The sequence below is a fragment of the Rhineura floridana genome, chromosome 1 (genome assembly GCF_030035675.1).
Source record: "Rhineura floridana isolate rRhiFlo1 chromosome 1, rRhiFlo1.hap2, whole genome shotgun sequence".
Lineage (NCBI taxonomy): Eukaryota > Metazoa > Chordata > Lepidosauria > Squamata > Rhineuridae > Rhineura > Rhineura floridana.
In genome coordinates this window covers 137585168-137605655 of record NC_084480.1, presented here as the reverse complement: position 1 = coordinate 137605655, position 20488 = coordinate 137585168, and the positions used below count along the sequence as shown (strand labels likewise).

At 42.4% G+C, this 20488-nt stretch overlaps 1 protein-coding gene across 1 annotated transcript; it reads right to left on the bottom strand.

The window, feature by feature from the left end:
• Positions 1–4184: 4184 nt before the first annotated feature.
• AMTN (amelotin) lies at positions 4185–19913 on the bottom strand. The gene is made up of 11 exons (XM_061620324.1): positions 19860–19913; positions 18220–18264; positions 16800–16850; positions 14333–14416; positions 13723–13725; positions 12807–12896; positions 10788–10847; positions 8859–8954; positions 7983–8018; positions 5935–5961; positions 4185–4634 (listed from the first exon to the last, which is right to left on the bottom strand). The coding sequence occupies exons 1-11, from the start codon at positions 19911–19913 to the stop codon at positions 4185–4187; spliced, it is 996 nt and encodes a 331-aa protein (XP_061476308.1).
• Positions 19914–20488: the final 575 nt, after the last annotated feature.

The window sequence follows — 20488 nt, the reverse complement described above, 5'->3', positions numbered from 1 at the left end:
GTCCTTGACTTCTGCAGGTAGGGATGGGAAAGTCTCCTGTCTGAGATCCAGGAGAGGCTAACTTGATATAAGGCAACTTCCTGTGTTCTGTGTTCCAAAAATGTTATGTCTGCCCATCTCATGTTACCAAATAATAGAACCCCATCTTTTATCCAGAATCAAAGTCAGGTTTTCCTTCTTTTAGAGGCAAGCAATCAGAATGACATTTGCTACACAATTAAAGGCTGTGAGCACACTAGTCACCTACAGCAAGCATTTCCATTGGCCACACCTGGAGGGGAAACAGGTTGATCTGCTGATGAGTTGCAAAATCTCTTTGAAGTGACTCAAGCTGATCCCACCAGATTTTACAGTAAAAAGTGGTGGGGTTTGACTAGGTCATGTGCCCCTGTTTTCAGAAAAGAGGTAGAGACACCCTGGAACTGGCACAACAGTGTGTCTCTATCCAAAGTCTTTCTTGCACAGATTTTCTCTGCCAGTGTAAGACTCAGAGAAATAGTTCCTTCTAGCTCTGAAATAGAAATATGTTTCCACCCTAAAATAGTTTGCTTGTAAGTCTGCATTTCAGACTCCATGTGCTGGAAGACTCCCGAGGAGGAGCAATTTATTTAAAAATAAATACAGATCATTATTTGGGATGTTCTTTGATTTTTCTAATCAATACTGATTAGCCAGGGGAAATGTATGTGCAACTATTAATTATAAAATGACCAGGAGCTGCCGTTAGCAACCTTAAAGTATTAGCAAATTACCCTGCAGATGTCTCCTGCGTATCCCATGCATATAAATGACTTTTGAAGAGACCGGATGGGTGTCTGAGCAAACAGGAAAGCGCATTTAGCATTACAAAGTGCTTAGAGCCACTTGCATTCGAATCCCAAGAGCCATTTTAAATGTGCACAGTTCATAAATCGCAATAATGTGCAGGTATTTCATAGGTTCCTTGCAAGGAGGGAGTTCAGGAAGATGGACTGAAATGATGGCGTGAATGGTGAACAGAAGGCATTATCCTTGAGAAAGGGGAGGAACAGATGCTTGTGGAGGGACAGGCATCATATTGTGTCTCAGCAGTTAGTTGGGAGAGAGGATCAAACAGCAACAGAGCAGGATGGCTACTTAAGCAACTGGTGACTTATCACAAGTTTATTTATTTATTTAATTGATTTATTGGTCGCCCATCTGGCTGGATTAACCAGCTACTCTGAGCGACGTACAAAGCAAAAACATATAAAACATCAAAAAAACTTAACAGTTGCACAATCCACTGGCGTATATAATGAGCCAGCAGTAGTGCTCCAATCCTCTTGCTGCTTGGGTAAGGCTGCAAAAGCTGGGAGGGGGTTGTCATACACCTGGAGCTCTGCAATGCATGACTCGTGGGCTACAAGCATACAAAGCTGCCTTATACCAAGTCAGACCATTGGTCTAGCCCAGTATTGTCTACTGTGACTGGCAGCAACATGTTCTCAGGCTCAGGCAGGGCAGGGCAGGGCAGGGGTGACAGTGGTTGTCTTTCCCAGGCCTGACACCTGAGTTCATTTTCACTGGAGAGCCTGGGAATTTCACCTTGTTGGAAGGATGTGAAATCTGTTCTCAGGTTTGCTTGGTTCTCAGGTTAAAAGGATGATGTTGTGAAAGCAGCAATAACATATGTGAGAAGGAGATGCTATACCTGGAGAGCAGGTGGTGGTGGTGGTGGGGTTTGCAATTGGTTCTGAGGGCCAGGATGAATTGACAGGGACTGGAACCCAGAAAAAGATTCCTGGACAGTTACAGAAGTTTGTTCAGTAAGCTTCTGAATTGAGAAGAAATAGCTGTTTCTGACTGATGCTTACTTGTTCACCCCTCCTGCCCTTTTGGACCCATTGGCGGAGTAGGCTCTCTTCATATCGTAAGAAGGTCCCGGTAGTGCCATCAGAGCAGGACTATCTATCTATTTAGCCATCCTTCCATTTCTTAAATTTATATCTCACCTTTCTTCTGTCATGGAACCCAAGGCGATGTACATAAGGTTCCAGGCAGTAGCCCATCCAGGGACTGATCAGACCCAGCCTTGCTTAGCATCAGCAAGCAAACTTCATGTGCCTTCAGACTATGCCCTACTTAGCCAAATAAGACCCCCAACCAGAAACAGCAATCTACTGCTATGCCCATGGATCTCTAGCCTGCCCCCCCCCTCCACTCACCCACACCTAGAATCCAAGATATTGCCTGCACAGGAATTTACTCCCATCCCACAGCTTCTTGATGCAGCGATAGAAAAAAATTAAAAATGAGTAGACAAATGGATATTCACCTGCTCCCTGCAAGTAGAATGGCAAATAGACAAAACTGGAAGGAGAGAAGAGGCTCCAGCAATAACAGAATGGCTATTAAAGACCTGGGATGCTTTACTAGCTTGGATTTCTTAGTATATTTGATTTCATTAAACTTGAATAATGCATGTTGTGATAGTCTGTTAAGTTTATTACAATGAAAATGAAACAAAAATGAGCTTCATATTGTAAACAGATTTTCTCATTCCTTTTAATATGATTAACACCTTTAGCTGTAATAGTACATTAAATTCAAACCCAGTCAGATACCTCTGAAAATATCTTTTTTGAGATAGTGTTTATTCTGCATTGCCTCTAGAACTTACAAAGATATAATACGGCACAGTGAGATTTTTCAAAGCAAAGGGGGCATTTGTGGCATACTGTTCACCAAGTCATATGAAAGGATGGAATATAGTGAATGTATTATTTAATTGACAGCCTCTCATTATTTGAGGTCCTCAGCAGGATTCATTCATTTCACAGGCAATTATAATTTGTCCCTTAGCTTTGTGTATAAGATATTGAATGAAGTGCTGTTTCAGATTCTATCATTAGCAAGCAGGAACTGGCATAGTTACACTGAGCTAGACCAGGCCAAACTATATCATTATTATTATGTATTAAAAGGAGATTGACTTAAATCTTCCTCATCTCCAGTGAAGAGTCAAATTCCCTGCTCTGCTACTCTGCTCTTTTTTTGTCAGGGGGACGGATTATTTAGTATAACAACAGAAATTCAGCTGGAATGAAATCAGCACTGAGAGTGCAGGTGAAAATGAAATGGACTGCCTTCAAGTCAATTCCGACTTATGGACACCCTATGAATATGGTTTTCATGGTAAGCGGTATTCAGAGGGGGTTTACCATTGCCTTCCTCTGAGGCTGAGAGGCAGTGACTGGCCCAAGGTCACCCAGTGAGCTTCATGGTTGTGTGGGGATTTGAACCCTGGTCTCCCAGGTTGTAGTCCAACACTTTAACCACCACACCACACTGATACAGGCACAGGTACAGGTAGAGTGCATAATTTTGAAATTCAGGGTGGGAGGTGGACAATAAGGTTTTCTTTAAAAAAAAAAAAGTCCACACTTCACATCCCTTTTGCAGTCTGTTCACTGGTACCTCCCCACCCCACCACCGAGCTATGCTCTGAGTTACTTGAAGTGAGTCTGTTTGAGGGGGGAAGCATCTTTGGGGGGAAGCATCTGGGGGAGGAAAGAGCACTGCCCCCCTTTGTACTTTAAATGGTACCCCACCCCTTTTACATGTGACTTGGGCAAAGCTGTTTAAAGGCTCTGATCTTCTGCTCTCATGTGTACTTTGGCCCTTCATTGTTTATAACAAAAGCCTCTCCATATATAGAACTAGTTTGCTGGCCACAGATCTGGTGCTCTCACTGAATACTCACATGGTGTCTGAAAGGGAGAAGAAAGAGGTCCTCATTGCCCTCCCTAAATGGAACTCTTGCATGTAAAAATCCTTTCTATGTATGACAGAGAATCTTTATGAAAAAGAATCTCGCCCTAAAGAAGCATGAAGCTAGAACTTTCTTTCTCACCTTAATCTTTTTTAAGAGACAAATTGCTTTTAATTTTCCAGCACAACTCAAACCCCGGGTCATTAAGATCTAGAGCTGGAATTATATGCTGCTAAGCATTGTTATAAGGCTGTTATTCAGCTGATAAAAGAGAGTTACCCTTTGTGGAATGGGAATTTCCTGTTTTTCCAACTAATAATGATTACTTTTTATTTTAAAAAAATCCTCCTGCCACCCCCAGCCCAAATCTAACCACAGTTATCACGTACACATTATCACCTCTGCCCGTGATATACAATACACAGAATACACAATATTGGATATTCATCCTCTATGGTGCTTTCAGTGGCTTCCTCTCCACAGCATTTATTGGCACATAGCTATCTCCTCTCATAAGTGATCGAGACAGACCATGCTGCTGCTTTTGGTCATTGTCCTTATCGAGTCTTACAAGAGAAGTAGGTGGTTCCCGAAGTTCACTTGGCTCCATGTTCACGCCAGCAGTCGGTTCCACAAACACACCATTTGTCTCAGCATCTGGCTGTCTGAAGCCAGAGGGGGTTGGATATGACCCACTTGCAGCCTCATTCAAGCCATAATTTGTTGTCTGGAATACCTTCTGGATGCCTGCTGCTGTGTCCTCCGGAAATGGTAGGTTGCCCTGATTAGATCCAGCCTGGCCTGCTGGAAGACCTTCAAGGTGGGCCCCAGCCTGGCCTGAAGGGAACAATCCTCCTTGCATTCCAGGGACAAGAACCCCAACAATCTGTGAAAGCGGTTGCTACGTAGGGGGGAAAGCAATGGAACACTTGTCAGGATGTTCAGTGACTAGCAAAGATCAGAGAGAACCAGTTTGGACATTAGAGAGAGAGAAAACAATGAGAGAGAATGTAGAGGGTGTCTTCTTATCCATTATGCTTGCAGGAATTCCTACATCTTGAATACTGTCCCAAGAACAGTTGGATTCAGTGACCTATACACTATTGTGCACACAAAACATTTTTGTTTAGGCAAGCCTACTCAGACATGTAATGTTGTTATGCATATTTGTTTTTTAAACTGTTGATTTTATCTGTATTTTGATAATTTTATTATGTCTACCGGTTTTTTAAAGCCTATTGATTTTATATGTATTTTCTTATAAATATTTTACATTATTTTAGGTAAACTGCTTAGAGGTTTTAATGAAGCAGTGTATAAATCTTGTAAAATAAAGTAACTTTCCATATATTTCCCACTAAGTCCTGCTTTTTCTAGTCATAGGTAATGAACCAGGCCAGTCACTGAAACACCTTGCCCATCGGGAATTCTGCATATATATACACACATACACATCAACATACACACACACCAAGAATCAGAGTAAGGCATTGTCCCCACATATCAAAGCCTTTCTTCACAGATGTAAGGACTCAAGCAGCCTTTGGGTCTCCAGATGTTGCTGAACTACAGTTCCCGTCATTCCTGACCGTTGGCCATGCTAGCTGGGGCTGATGGCAGTTGTAGTCCAACAACATCTGGGGACCCAATGGTTGGGAAGGGCTGGCCTAGAGCAAGGGCAGGGAACCTTGGTCTTGTTGAGGTCCACATTACCTAGGTCAGAACTTGTTGGAGTTCACATTCCAGAAGTAGGTGGGGTCAGCGCCAGAAGTGAGTGTGGCGAGAATGGGCATACACAGAAACAGACATAAGGCAGCTGATTATGGTATGTGAAGGTTGGAGCATCATCAGGTGGGGGCATGAGTTGGGAGAGGGAGCTGGCCTGAGGAGACTGGCGGTCCAGTTTGGACCTTGGTCATGAGTTTCCCACTCCTGGGATAGAGGCTTGCTTTGATTAAACATGAAAACTGAAATACTCAGGGGTGCTGAATCCTGCAACCAGGACCAAATTCTGCCATTTCCCCCCACTTGCATGAAATTTACCCATTATCTTGCTATGAATGCTTCATAGTTCTCTTAAATAGTGGAGGCCATAGAAGTTAGGGTACCACACCAACTGGGTGGGCTGGAAACAGCTTGGTATTGATGCTGACCAACCATATTATAAAATGAAGATAGAAATTAAAGAGTGAACTATTTACCATTTCTTCAGAACTGAGCACTGCACCCTAGAGGGCCAAAAAAGGAGAAAAGGGGTGGGGGAATGGTATAAGCAAAAATTAAGGACAATTTATAGAAATATGTATATGATAATTCTAAAAGGTCCACAAAGTACTGACATTAAACAGGAATACTAATACTACTAAAAGTTATTATTGTTATTATTTCATTTATGAATCATTTTCCATGAGATATCCTCAAACATTTTACAATAAAAATATACAAAACAGTTAAAACAATTGCATTTATAAAAACAATTTATATATTTTAAAAACAGTTTAAAACAAAAACAGCACATACATAAAATAAATTCAGATCCAAACAGATACCAACTGGGTACTAGAAGTAGCATTCTGATGAGGCAAATAACAATAAAGACAGGCATTATCATCATCATCAGTAATAAGTCCAATACCTACTATTTCTATACTGCATTATGAGCTTCCAAAGCATTTCACAAACATTATCTCAGTTATCTTCCTTGCAGAGCTGTTGTATTATCTTCATTTTGCAGATGAGACGCTGAGCCTGAGGTGGTGGATTAGCTAAGGCTGGTTCATGACTTTATGGTGAAGACAAAATCTGAAATGGGCTTCCGTGTTCATAGCTCTGTCTGTTAGCAAAATACCACTATGCTATACTAGTTCCTAGCTACTTAGCACACATCTACCCTGTTTGATATCTCCTTGCTTGTGTTTTATGTATGCATTATAAGAAAAGGACCCTGCCACTTCTAGGAAAGAAGAATTATCCCTGTGAATTTCTCTATGAATTTATCTCAAAGATGGAACATAGGAAGGAAGTTTGCCTTGTACCAAATCAGACTGTGTACCTCAATATTCTCTATACTAGGGATGGGTGAGGATTCAGCTAAATTCAGATTTAACACCAGATTTTTCAGTGGTCTGCATATTCTCCATCTTTGCAGAGCAATCCTGTTTGTGCCTAACTTCATTGCTTTCCCCCCCCAACACTGTATTTTTACCCCTTGAATATTTCCTTGAATATATTGTTCTTTTGTTGATTTTACTCACAACACAGCACAGCAGTACATCTCTCTCTCTCTGTGCCACCCCCACTCTACTTGAATAGTCCACTCCAAGTGGGAAGAAAGCAAGCCAAGCCTACAATAGTGGCAGAGGGGGCAAATCCGCTTTCCTTTCACACCATAGATATTTCCTTTCAAAACATAGATATTTCCTTTCATTTACCAACATTCCTTTCATTTATTGATATTTTCCTTTAAAAATACTGATATTTCCTTTCAAAATATTGAAATTAATATTGATATTTTGAGGAGGGAAAAAATCGGACCGGCAAAAGCAATGGATAGCAGACAAAGAATGAACTTGAATCAAGGCCGCCTGTAAGGTCAACGGAATGCTTTTGAAGCGGCAACAGCCAACGGGTCCAATTCCTGGTCTATACTCACCAGCAGCGGACACATCTTTCTGAGCCCTACTTTGAGATCCTGGGTATTGAACCTGGGACTTTCTGCTTGGAAGGCAAGTGCTCTTCCACTAAGACCTTGTTACCATTCACCCCTTGTTATGAGAATGGACCTCTCTAATAAACTAGAGCTCCGTTGCCTCGCTGCACCTCACACAATTAACAATAATGTATGGGAAAACGTGGGGCCATGCCCATTAGCCCCACCCCTGCTGTCACATCCCCTGCCAGGCCCTGAAGGAGCTAAATTACACAGGGAGCCTATACTTGTAGGGCAGGCTCCCCAGTTCAGACGTTCCACCAGCATGTGGCTAGTGGGGGCAAGGATGGCAGGAAATGTGATGGGACACTCCCCTCTCACCTAATGTGGATTGCTCATCTGGTGAGGGCAATGAGAGAATAGGGTAGTGATAGGGATCCTGGGTAGTCCAGCAACATCTGGAGAGCCACAGGTTCTTTACCCCTTGAACAGGGCTTATGAAGAGCCATTTTTCAGGCAGAAAAAAACCAGAGAGGACATCGACATTTCAAAAACCCAAGTGATTCATTAGGCAAAAAATCATTTAGTCTCGCTTCTTACCTGTGGCCCCATTTGTGCAAATATAATTGGAAGCATCTGCAAGAAATTTGTCATAATTACATTTAGGTAACTATAATAGTTTTGGTTAATTATAGATAAGACTGATGGGGAAATTGGCTTTGCATTAATCTGAAGACACAATTGCCCACTTTCGCTGCTCATTGCTTGCTAAATCTGCTTTTACAGTGCCTTTATAATCTTGTGAATTGTTAAGCTGGATAAAGGAGTGTAGTTTTGCTTGCAGAGTTGGTATTACCTTGACAAAATTTAAAAGTTAAAGATTCCATTACTATATTTAAATCAGCATGAAGGCGATTTGGCTAGCACAGGGGTAGCCAACGTGCACATGCAGCTGAAATCACCACTACCATTTGCCCCTGCCTACGCTTCCTTCCTTGGTCATTTCTCCTGTGTTGAATTTTAGATTGTAACCTCCATGGGGCAGGAATCCGTCCTCTTGTTATCTGTAAAGTGCTATGCACGCTGATGGTGCCACAGAAATAAAGCAAGCAATCATTGGCATCCCAGTTTCCAATCTATTGCTGCACTGGCTTATCCAGAAAGAGTATTTTCTGAAAGAGTATTGTCTGAGTATTTTCCCAGCATCTAAATTCCAAAACAGGGAAGGGTGAATAGTGCAGACAGATGTGAAATATTCGCCAGCATGTGCAATCCCATATATGTTTACCTGGGAGAAAGTCCCACTGAACTCGATGGGGCTCAATTTGAGTAGGCATATAGGACTGCATTATTAGTCTGTTTACAGTGCAATCTTATACTTGCATACTCAGAAGTACATCCCATTGAGTTCAATGGGATTTACTGCCAGGAAAGAGGGTACAGGATTACAGCCTCAAAGTACTATAAAATACTTACTGGTTGTGACGGCAGCAGCTGCTGTGGTACAGTCATTCCACCACCTGCTACAGGCAGTGTCTGTGTTGTGGATAATGCTCCTAACAGAACAGCAAGCTACATAAAAAGCAGGAAAGAGTTTAAAACTATTAGGAACAAATACAGAAATAGAAAAAAAGGAACATATCTTTGCACTATTTGAAATGAATATGTATATCTTAAGATCTGACAAAAACTAAATATTTTAAGGCCAAACATGGCAGATGAATGACAGGGGCACAGGCTATGCTGCCAAGGCATTGGCCTCCTGCCCAGACCAGCTTATAATCAGCAAGCATTACAGATAGTGTCACTAAACTAATGCTGAGTCAATGTTAAGAATGTCAGATTGTGTCAGGCAATGCGGGTCTCCAACGAGAAGCCTACAAATTGGGCACTGGCTCCTTTACAAAAGCACCAACAGAACAGTGGGCAGAAAGTGGGAAATGCAGCAGACAGAAACTTCTGAGAAGTATGTCAGTCTGAGCAGCCACAAGCCACAGGCCAGGAAAGTCCCCCTCCCCTCAGTTGGTGTTTGGGGAAGGGTGGGTGATTAGGCAGGAAACTGACACGGGCCCTTATTCAGACAGGGACCACATTCTTGACTGGGGCTTCAGTGGCCGTTTTTTCTTCAAAACGAATTCTCCAACAATTCAAAAGGAGCTTAAAAAAGAAAACGTTCAGAAAGTTTATCAGAAAATTATTTTGTGAGAAATTTCACTCCTTCTCTAATTTGATCTCGAGGTCAGGGGAGCAGAAACAGCTCACTAGGTGGGGTGGAGCTGCGACTCTTGCTTCCTGGCAGGTGGATTGCTGTCGCTTACTAGGAGGCAAGGTGGAGAGGAGGTCAGTGTGGTGGAAATACATTGGTAGGAACGCTGGATTGGCTCTGCTGGTGCATTTGCACTGCACCAACCTCCCTGCCTGCTTTGCCCTTCTCATTCTCCCTCCCGGTAAGCAACAGTGACCCACCTACTAGGAAGCCCCCCCCCCAGCTTCTGCACAGGAAAAGAGAGATTAGAGCCCCAGAGCATAGCAACTATAACAATTTACACTAACAATTCTTTAGAAAAAAGACATCAACATCTCCTTAAAGGCAACACTGATTTTATGAGATAGAGGTACCTGAAAATAGGGGCAATAGGTGATTATGACATATTTTAACTCTTTTAAATAAATAGAATTTCTGCATTAAGAGCACCAGTAATGGTGTCTTCTTATTCCAGAACAGTTTTATATAAAACAAACTTAGCCCTGACCAACACAAACTGAAACCAGAAAGATTTCTTTGATTTCTTTTTGTTAAGATACTGTCTTGCAGTGAAATCAGATATATTGTTGCACACCTCCCCAATCTCCGAGCGGTGAGATTTCAAGGGTCCCTGCGCTCCTTCAGGGTTTGTTTTCCTTTGGGAAGAAGGTCAGCAGAGACTGCGGTGTCTTTATGAAATATGGTTTGTTTATTTACACACATTCCAACTTGAGCTTAAGATGCAGGGGGTTCAAGGCATCAGCAGTCCAATATCCAGCTTTTCCATCTGTATTACAGGAGGCACCCCAAATGCCATGGTGCAGAGAGCCAGTCTCTCTGCCTGCCTCCAGTCTCCAAGCATTCTCCAGACACAACTAACACTACAAGCCTGTCCTGGGCTCCAGGAAGGGGGGGGGATGCTCTCCAGAAGAGTTTCAATGACAAATGGGTCTCCCTGGCCCATTCAGCAGTTTCTGGGCAACCAATAATCCCATTATCCTACCTGGCCACTCTATTTGTTTAACAGAGTGAGTTTCTTTCCCCCCATGCGCAAGTCTCCAAATCAGAGGCTAGAAGGGGACCTACAGGGATCATCCATTCGATCCCCCCAAACTCATAACAATATAAAACAGCATGCCTTTTTTAAAAAAAGAACTTACAGAATTAATATCCATTGGGAACATCTGGGTGAGTGGTAGTACATTAAAGGCAGGCAAGTTCTGTAAGACAGAAATGACTGAGGTTTTTTAAGTGATTTCTGCAAAAGCATAACACAGTACATAAAACATTTGCTGGGTATAGTATTTCTTTGTATTCTAATGTTCATAGAGTATTCTGGATAGGGTTGCCAGGTTCAGGGCCTGAGACCGATCCTGTATCTTGAGGAGAAGAGAAAGTCAGCCAAGTGCAGGTGTTCTTGCAACACTGTAATGGGAAAAACCACAAGGTGGAATTCTCCCTTCCCCCTGCACAACTTTTAAAGATACAGAAGACTTCTTGGTTGCCAGGGGAAGGGAGAATTCCACCTTGTGGTTTTTCCCATTACAGTGTTGCAAGAACACCTGCACTTGGCTGACTTTCTCTTCTCCTAAAGGTACAGGATCGGTCTCAGGCCCTGAACCTGGCAACCCTAATTCTGGATATGACATCATGCAACCTCAAGACACAGTGCAATGAACTGGAGGTTCTTTGTCCAATTGCAGTTATGTAGGTATTGCTCGTAATAATATGTATGCTGCTCTGGGAACCTTTTCGGCTGAGGAGTGGGGTAAAATAATTTAAATAAATAATAGCTCAGTATCTTAGTATTCAGTTTGGTCCTTGGTGATCACGTCATTTGGCCTTCTCATTTTTAAAACATTGTTGAGTGACTTCATAATGAATGTTTCACAGCATAGTAAAGAACGCAAATTGCCTGATTCCCATATCACTCTAAGCCAAGTCATGGCTTAGTGTGAAGGGGTGAACATGTGGGCTCCAGGAGAGGAGACTGTGGCTGCTTTGTTTCTTCCCAGTTGTTCTGCTGCTGCGCTGCCATGCAATAAACCATGGCTTGGCTTAGTGTGCCTTACCAAATGTGGGCTCGTGGTTTAGCTCTCTCCAGACTAGCCATGAGCTGTAACCATGAGCTGTTCAGAAGGGACATTAAAGCAAATTATGGCTTAGCTCAATGCAACAGCAGAATGTCAGGGAAAGAGTAAAGTGGCTGCAATCTCCTCTATGGGAGCCCTCATGCATTCGTGCTAAGCTATAGTTTGGCATAGCATGATTTGTGAATCAGGACAATGTATCCTGTAGTTTTATTTAAAAACATTGGAAAAGGTAAAATAAAGTCCTTGTTTTTAAAATATGGTATATTGTAACTGGACTATATCTAGTAGTGTAGTAGCACATTCAGAAGTTCAGGGTCCCTTCAAGGGAATCTACCATGCCCCCCCCCAGCCACACCCTGAGGATTCACCATCTCTTTTGCAATTTCACAATTATAGAACCAGAAATAAAGTGCTGTGTGCATAGGGTCCCCCCTGCTCAATCTCTCTCTCTGGGGGCTAAAAGTTGCCAGAAATGTTTTGATTTTAAGAATTCTGAAATGAAGCCAAGTATGGTAACTAGGATTTGGGAGACCAAGGTATTTTGCCATGTCCCACTTTCCCTAGGATCCAATCAGCATAAAAGGGAAGGTGTGTGTTAGACACTAAGAAGAGTCTTCTCAGTGACTGACTCACTCTGATTGGCTCCAATCTGCACAAGAGAACAAGGAAGCATTTTGTTAGCAAAGTGAGAAGATTCTTCTCAGTGGCTAACACACTTCCCTTTCATTCTGATTAGCTCGTACATAGGGACCCTGCTGGGGGACCTGCTCCCCAAAAAGGGGTCCATAACACCCACCCCTATGACGTTGTACAACTACACTCCTGACTATATCAGAGATAGGGAACTTGTGGCCCTCCAGCTGTTTTTGGATTCCAACTCCCATCAGACCTAGCCAATGGTTAGAGGTAATGGGAGTTGGAGCTGAGTAACATCTGGAGGACCACAGGTTCCCCATCCCTGGACTGTATGTTGAAATAAAATAACACTCCAGTCTCTGTTACAAGCAGAATGCATTTCTGATCTGCTTTTAGGATGGCTCAAGTGAATATCTAAACAGGTCATAACAGTATATGAAGCTTTCTTACTTGCATGTTTGGACCTCCCAGCTCTGATGGGATTTGTGGGGAATTGGAAATAACTGGGAAATTTGCAAACGTCCACTCAAGTGGAGCAACCTGCCAAAGGCAACAAAGAATCACACTGATCAACACATACTTAAAAAATATAATCTGGCAAGCTAGTAATGGTGAAACATATTTACAGTGCATGTCTACACAGAGTTCGATGCAACCTACTGCTAAGTAAGATGTGTACAGAACTAAAGCCTGAGTAAGTAATATGGATAGCATTGCTTAAATGATCAAGGTATCGATCATGAAATATAGAAAATTTATCTCCCATATTTTTAGTTGAAATCTGAGCCACAGTCAGCCATGGTGAAAAGTCTTGGCCTGTAATCCCAGACAAGCATTTATTCAGAAGCAGCTTCAGTGGAAATCAATGAGACTTATTCCCAAATAAATGACTTTAGAAGAAGGGCATTTAGCTTTGAAAACACTCAAGTTCAAGCACAATAGGGACTCTCAGCATCCCTTAGTCACAGTCCTGATTCTGAACAGATTTGACCCTTCACTAGAGATGAAATGATCCGTCAATTACAGTTCTCTCCGTTCCTCATCTTTCTCATCTTAAATTTGGCTCTCCACATTTCTGCAGGAATTTGAAAATTCTTCAGCATTTTAGTGGGAACTTCTCCTAAAAAATATTTTTTGCAGTTTTGATTAACGTACACATTTTTTGCCTGCAGTTTCTCCTAATATAATGCATTTTATGTTATTTTCACCAATATATTCATTTTGTGCACACTTTCTCACAATATATGCATTTTTGTAAGCATTGCTTCGTTGGAGAACTTGTTTTGGAAGTGCAGATTTGATAAATTCAACTCTAAATGCGAACTGCATTGAATTTCTCGCCCATCCCTACCCACCAGTACCCCACTTGCTGCTGTAGGAACATGAACTAGGCACAGACCCAGAATAACCATTATTATCTTCAGCCCTCCAACTGACCCCTCAGGGTCAGGGGGACATGGCTGGAACCACTGACTTTGGCGAATTGATTTTTTTTTAAAATCCATCTCACTTCCTCTCTGCCCAGTCAACTGAGTATCACAAATAACACGGGCAATATGGAGAGAAATATCTTCCCATTCAGGGCCCAGTTCTCTTCTTTTGAACCACACATAGCAGACGTATATGAAGCCAGCCATAACAATAACAGAAGCTACATTTGCAAAGGCACCACCCTCCCTCTAGAAATTGAGCCTTTATAACAGATCTGCCAGCTGCAACTTTTCTCATTTTCTTCCTCAGACCATAAGGCTTGGGATTTCTATGAATGTGTTCATGAGCCCACCGGCAGCATCCTGTTTAATGGACCTAGCTGGATCAGTTCCACTGGCCATTCCCCCACAGCCAGAAGGTCTGCAATTGGGACCTGACAGCTGGCGTTGATTTCTCTCTCTCTGCACTTCTAAAATCGTGGTACCAACTACCATGGAAACACACTGCACAACAGTGACTTGTGAGATGAATTCTTTCTTTCTTACCTCATTTGGCCCCTGATTTGCTGATGGATTCTGATCTGGAACCAGCTTTGCTGGAGGCAGTCCAGGCCCAGACCTTGCCCTTTGCTACCATCAAGTTGGGAACACAAATTAAGAATGAAGTATGTGATTTCAATAAAGGAAAAAAAGGAGCAGGTTTATATTTGCTCATTGCTTCGGTTCTGAGAGAAACATGCCCTCTGACATGCCCTCACTACTTCCCCAAGATTTCCAGTTCTAATAATGAAAAATAAATCCGCATTACATTGTGGTTGTCGTGGTGAAAGCACTGGGACCACCTTGCTGAACTAGTGTGATTGCATGGAATGCGTTCATGAGCATTTTGATGATTGGTCAGGACACGTTTCTTTACTCAGGCCTTTAGCTGAGTGCATGTGTTCTTTCCTCTTGCATTCCTGTGCACTTCTGGTCTGTGCTGCCATTTTGTTAACTTTGTTATTAGTTAGTTTTGTGGTTTTATTTTATGCTTTTAATATAAATTAAAGGGCTGCAGTCCATAGGAGAGTATCTCTTTCTTGCATGCAGAAGGTCCCAGCTACAGTCTCCGGCATCTCCAGGTAGGGCTGGAGAGAACCCTGTGTCAAACCCTAGAGAGCCGCTGCCAGTCTGTGTAGACAATACTAAACTAAATGGATCGACAGAATTGCTTCCTGTGTTGCTATTTATTATTTATTTATTTATTTATTTATTGTGCTTTTATACCGCCCTTTAGCAATAAGCTCTCAGGGCGGTGTACAACAATAAAAACAGGTTAAAATACAAGTGAGTATAAATGAAATGCACTATAAAACATATAAAAAACAAGATTGCAACAAAAAAAATTAAAATTAACATTTGACATTTAAAATTTAAATTTAAAATTTAAAAAGCCTGGGCGAAGAGGTAGGTCTTTACTTGGCGCCGAAAAGATAAAAAAGAAGGCGCCAGGCGTATCTCGTCAGGGAGGTTGTTCCATAATTCGGGGGCCACTACTGAGAAGGCCCTAGCTCTAGTTATTACTCTCCGGGCCTCGCTATGCGTTGGAACCCGGAGAAGGGCCTTCGATGTCAAGCGCAGCGAGCGGGTAGATACATAGCGGGAGAGGCGTTCCGCCAGGTATTGCGGTCCAATGCCGTTAAGGGCTTTATAGGTAAGAACCAACACTTGCTATGTACTTGTTTAAATTGTGATATTTTTGTAACCCACCCTGGGACCATTTGGCGAGGTCTATATGAATAGTAGCGATGCAAAAGTTCATTTGATGCAAGGATTAGAATCCACGACTTCTGGATTATACCGACAGATGAGCAAACACTCACCTGTTTGCCTCAGAAACCATCAGGATTTTGCATGCACTCAAAAAATGTCAAAGTACAGAAATGCTTGCAAACCCCAGATGATAGACCCCCCTCCCCTTCTTATTGGTTCTCTACCTCCCTTAGCAAGCACAGCATACCTGGTCCTCTCCTTGGCTGCTGTCATTTGCAGCTGGGGATTTTTAGTCTTGTACTCAAATCTCCAGCTGCAAAGAGTAGAGATGGGATGCAAGCCCCAGTTTGAGTTAGGAGAAGCTCAGAGTGGCTTTTGCCCAACTTGAAGTGAGGCAACCATATTTGAGAGAGAGGCATTTGCATTTCAAACACCCTGTTCCCAATTTCTTGTTCCATTCCTCATTGTAATTTGAGCTGGATGCTTCTCCTGAGTAGGGTTGCCAGGTCCATGGCCTGAGACTGATCCTGTATCTTTAGGAGAAGAGAAGGTCAGCCAAGTGCAAGTTTCTTGCAACTCTAATGGGAAAAAGCACAAGGTGGAATTCTCCCCTCCCCCCCTGCACAACTTTTAAAGATACAGAAGACCTCTTGGAGGCCGGGCCTGACAACCAAGAAGTCTTCTGTATCTTTAAAAGTTGTGCAGGGGGAAGGGAAAATTCCACCTTGTGGTTTTTCCCATTACAAAGTTGCAAGAACACCTGCACTTGGCTGACTTTCTCTACTCCTCAAGATACAGGATCAGTCTCAGGCCCTGAACCTGGCAACCCTACTCCTGAGCCATCAAATTAGCCTTGAAATGTCAAGTCGGTGATGCTCAATGATAGCTAGCATACAGGAATACAGAACTAAACTCATTATCTAATTCTGTAGCAGTTAACATAAATTATCTTGAGATGTCAGATTATAAGCACAACTCAAGTCACACCTACGCCATACATTTAAAGCACTCTTATACCACTTTAACAGCCATGGCTTATCCCAAAGAATCCTGGGAACTGTAGTTTGTTAAAAGTACTGAACTCATAGACCTACAATTTCCAGCACCCTTAACAAACTATAGTTCACAGGATTCTGAATGACTACTAAAGTGGTATAACAGCACTTTAAAGGTATGGTGATTGACTACAATTAAAACTTGAAATTTCTTTATCAATTTGTTGCACTGCAATGATTTTGTTTTTAAGATTATATGGCAGTACCTGTGTTTGCTGTGGAACATTCCCCATGTATCTTTGCATCAGTTGTAATATCTGGGAATTGAATCATAGAACAGTTTCACACAATATATGATGTATCTGAATTATTCATAATCAGAAAAATGATGTAAACTATTTGTACAGTACGATACACAGTTATTTGTGAAGTTTCCCAAGTGCTGTAGTTATTTGCAGTTTCTTATGCACACATGCACTAAGCCTGGGAGACAGCTCATTTTAACAGAAAATTATTCAAAATTTCCACAGAACAGCAGTAAAATAAAATAAAATGTTTTGACAAAGGCTTTTAGGAAATGTTCAGGCTGGTACAAAAGAAAGAAAAGAACATAAATGGCATAATAACACTCATACCCACACCTGGATTAACCCTTATAATTATGCAAAATCTTTGTCACCACTAATAATACATCAAAGAAGCTAAATATTTTCAGGAAACCTAAAATTCTGATGCTCTGAAAATGTAAGTATTTATTTGGGCAGCAGTTCTGCACAGCAGCTACTTAAGTTCCAATGAAAATAGTGGGATTAAGGCTACAATCCCAAACACACTCGCTAAGAAGCTCCATTGAACACGGCGGGATCTTATTTCTGAGTAAACATACACAGGGTTGTGCTGCTGCAAAGAGGTTTAATTATGTACCTCAAAGGTAGCCAGCATGGTGACCTCCAGATGTTGGCCTACAACTCCCATCATACCTGGCCACTAGCCATGCTGGCTGGAGCTGATGGGAGTTAGTTTAAAATGTCTGTTGAGCAGCCAGTCATTTTATGATTGTTCTGATTGTATCAGAGAGCAGAGGGTGGCAGGAACCCCATTATACCAGCAATGGGTGAAGAGCACTGGTAAGAGAGAAGGATTTTCCAGTGTTCCGCTGTTCAGCCTCCTACACTGAGAGTTCTCCCTCAAATTCAGCCAGAAGTGCACTCAGGGTTAGTGTTGAACAATGCTACAGCAACAGGAAGAGGCTGTCCTCTGCCTTTTGCTTAGCCAGTAGCAATAGTTGGAGTGACCTGAGGTGGTGGCGGCAAAGGAACCCAACAGCCCACATGGCTGCATCCACACCATACATTTAAAGCATATTTAAAAGACTTGGATTCCCCCAAGAAATCCTGGGAACTAGTTTACCTCTCACAGAGCTACAATTCCCAGCTCCCTGAACAAACTATAGTCCCCAAGTTTATTGGAGGGAGAGCATGTGCTTTAAATGTGCTTTAAAACGTATGGTGTGCATCATGTATGCAGCCTATATATAGACCGGAGAACCTATGCCATTCTCTGTCATGGTTTTCTGTCATCTTGGCAAGCTTTTATCTAGCTAATGAACCAATTCATACAGGTGATGTGGAGGTATACAATATCCTTAAAAAAGAAAATGCAGGCACCAACACACACCCCACCTACCTCTCTGCTGTTACTTGTAGCAAGCGGTCTGCCCATCTGGCTTACCTATGGAGGAAATAAATACATTCCAGATGTAGTACACCAAAATAGATTGGAGCTTCATTTCACTCACTCTTAGGGTCCAAATTCCAAATAACTACCTTCAAGTCGATTCCGACTTATGGCGACCCTATGAATAGGGTTTTCATGGTAAGCAGTATTCAGAGGAGATTTACCATAGCTGTCCTCTGAGGCTGAGAGACAGTGACTGGCCCAAGGTCACCCAGTGAGCTTCATGGCTATGTGGGGATTTCAACCCTGGTCTCTCAGGCCATAGTCCAACACTCTAACCACTACACCAGGGTAGGGGGACATTAGACATTACCAACTTAAAACACAGTCACCCCCATCCTTTGAATCCAGGTACACACGATGTCACCCACAATTACTCACAGTCCACTGGTTTCTTCTGAAATACTATGTTTTGATGTGGTATAGACAAAACTAACTTCACTCTGACTGACTTGAGTGGAATGTGTGCAATGAAAACATTTTCTGGGGGTGGTCTTACACGACTGACATCAGCTGTGCATGCGTGCGTGCATGCATGCTGCAAAGGAGCATCCCATTTCCCACTAGGGTTGCCAGGTCCATGGCCTGAGACTGATCCTGTATCTTTAGGAGAAGAGAAAGTCAGCCAAGTGCAGGTGTTCTTGCAACCCTGTAATGGGAAAAACCACAAGGTGGAATTCTCCCTTCCCCCCTCCACAACTTTTAAAGATACAGAAGACCTGTTCGGGCAACCTCAGGCAACTGATTTTGGACATCATGAAAGGGCAGCAAATGGTTAGTTATTTAAATTATTATTTTTGTTATACCTAGCTGTAAATTATGCAAGCAGACCATCTTTTCCCTGGAGATATTATTTCTAAATCTTCTTAGAAATGTGCATGGTGCTCTTGGTCTCTGCAAACAAACATACACACACACCCCTCACTGTCTGCTTGACTCACTGAAGTATCAGAATTGTCTGGGTACTTCCCAGTGAACTAGAGCTCTACAAACTGGGACTTGTGAAGTTCAAGGCACTCCAACTACTATAAAAGTCTGGAAACAGGACGTTTCTGCGCCTCTCATTCAAGTGTGTGTGTGTGTGTACAAATTGTAACCCATGTGGCTACAGTACTTCAAGGCCACCCAGAAAGCCACACGTAGCCTGGGACCAGTTACCAGAAAAAGTCTGAAAAGAGACATTCTCAAGCTAACATTTGGCACATTGCAGTCCCCTGATTACTACAAGTGTGAAACTGAGACATTTGTAAGCCTCTCCCTAGAAATTTTGGGAAAGGGAAAGATATATCCCAAAATGACTAGAGTACTTTCAAGTCAGCCAGAAAGCTGCAATTTGGTATGCAGAAATGCTGATTACCAGAAAAGTCTGAAAAATGGATATTTTCACACCTAAATGTCAACACTTGGAGCATGAAAGTTGCCTCCTAATTGGGGAAGGCATCCCAGCATAGACAAAGCCAAGTTGCATGTGGATGGAATGTTGGGCTCTGGGAGTTCCACTGCTGCTGCAGGCTTGGATTTAGGGAGAATAGCTTCCCAGGTGTATAAGTATTACCAAAACAAGCTTGAGTAGATTAAAAGCTACTTACTGGTAAGGAGAATGTCAGCCCCAGAAGAGAAAGAAGTAGAATTACAATCTTCATATTTCAAATTGGTATCTGCACGAAGGAAATAGAAATCCAGTTTTTCATCCCACTGTCTTTTAGGTGTTATTATTCACAATGCAAATTTCTACCTTGGCATTACAAGGAGTTCTTACCACACTGCTGTACTGCCAATTCAGAAGAAATAATAGTTTGGTCCTTGCTGTTTTGTTGAAGCTCGTCCCTCGATTGCTGGAGACTATTTGAGATGCACCCGTCTTTTGCATGAATTTAAACTCTCTTCTAAGTAGGCTGTGATCAAAACAGAACCCGCATGCAGTCATTTGGGTTTCACGCAGTACCCAACCTCTTATTAGTAACAAGTTTCATTATGCCACCGAATGTCTGTGGTCATTGAGGGATTTTTTTTTCTTACTGAGATGGAGGACCATGAACACATGGAATGAGCTAAACAAAATCAGACCCACTTCTCTCAGTGGTGGGCAGAGGTGCGGCTTACAGAAGGCGATTACCCCCCCGCCTTGCTTTTTGATCGCATGTGATTATTCCGCAGGAGAAGCACCCATATTGTTAGCCGACTCACTGGTTATTCAGATTGATGCCCCAAACTGATG

Excerpts from the sequence above, each read along its gene's own strand:
- AMTN (XM_061620324.1), bottom strand. The coding sequence starts at position 19,913 with ATGAAGATTGTAATTCTACTTCTTTCTCTTCTGGGGCTGACATTCTCC. Across the intron at positions 18,265-19,859 it reads GGCTGACATTCTCCTTACCA|GTAAGCCAGATGGGCAGACC; the intron begins GTAAGTAGCTTT and ends TTTCCTCCATAG. Across the intron at positions 8,019-8,858 it reads AGCTGCTGCCGTCACAACCA|ATGCTTCCAATTATATTTGC; the intron begins GTAAGTATTTTA and ends AATTTCTTGCAG.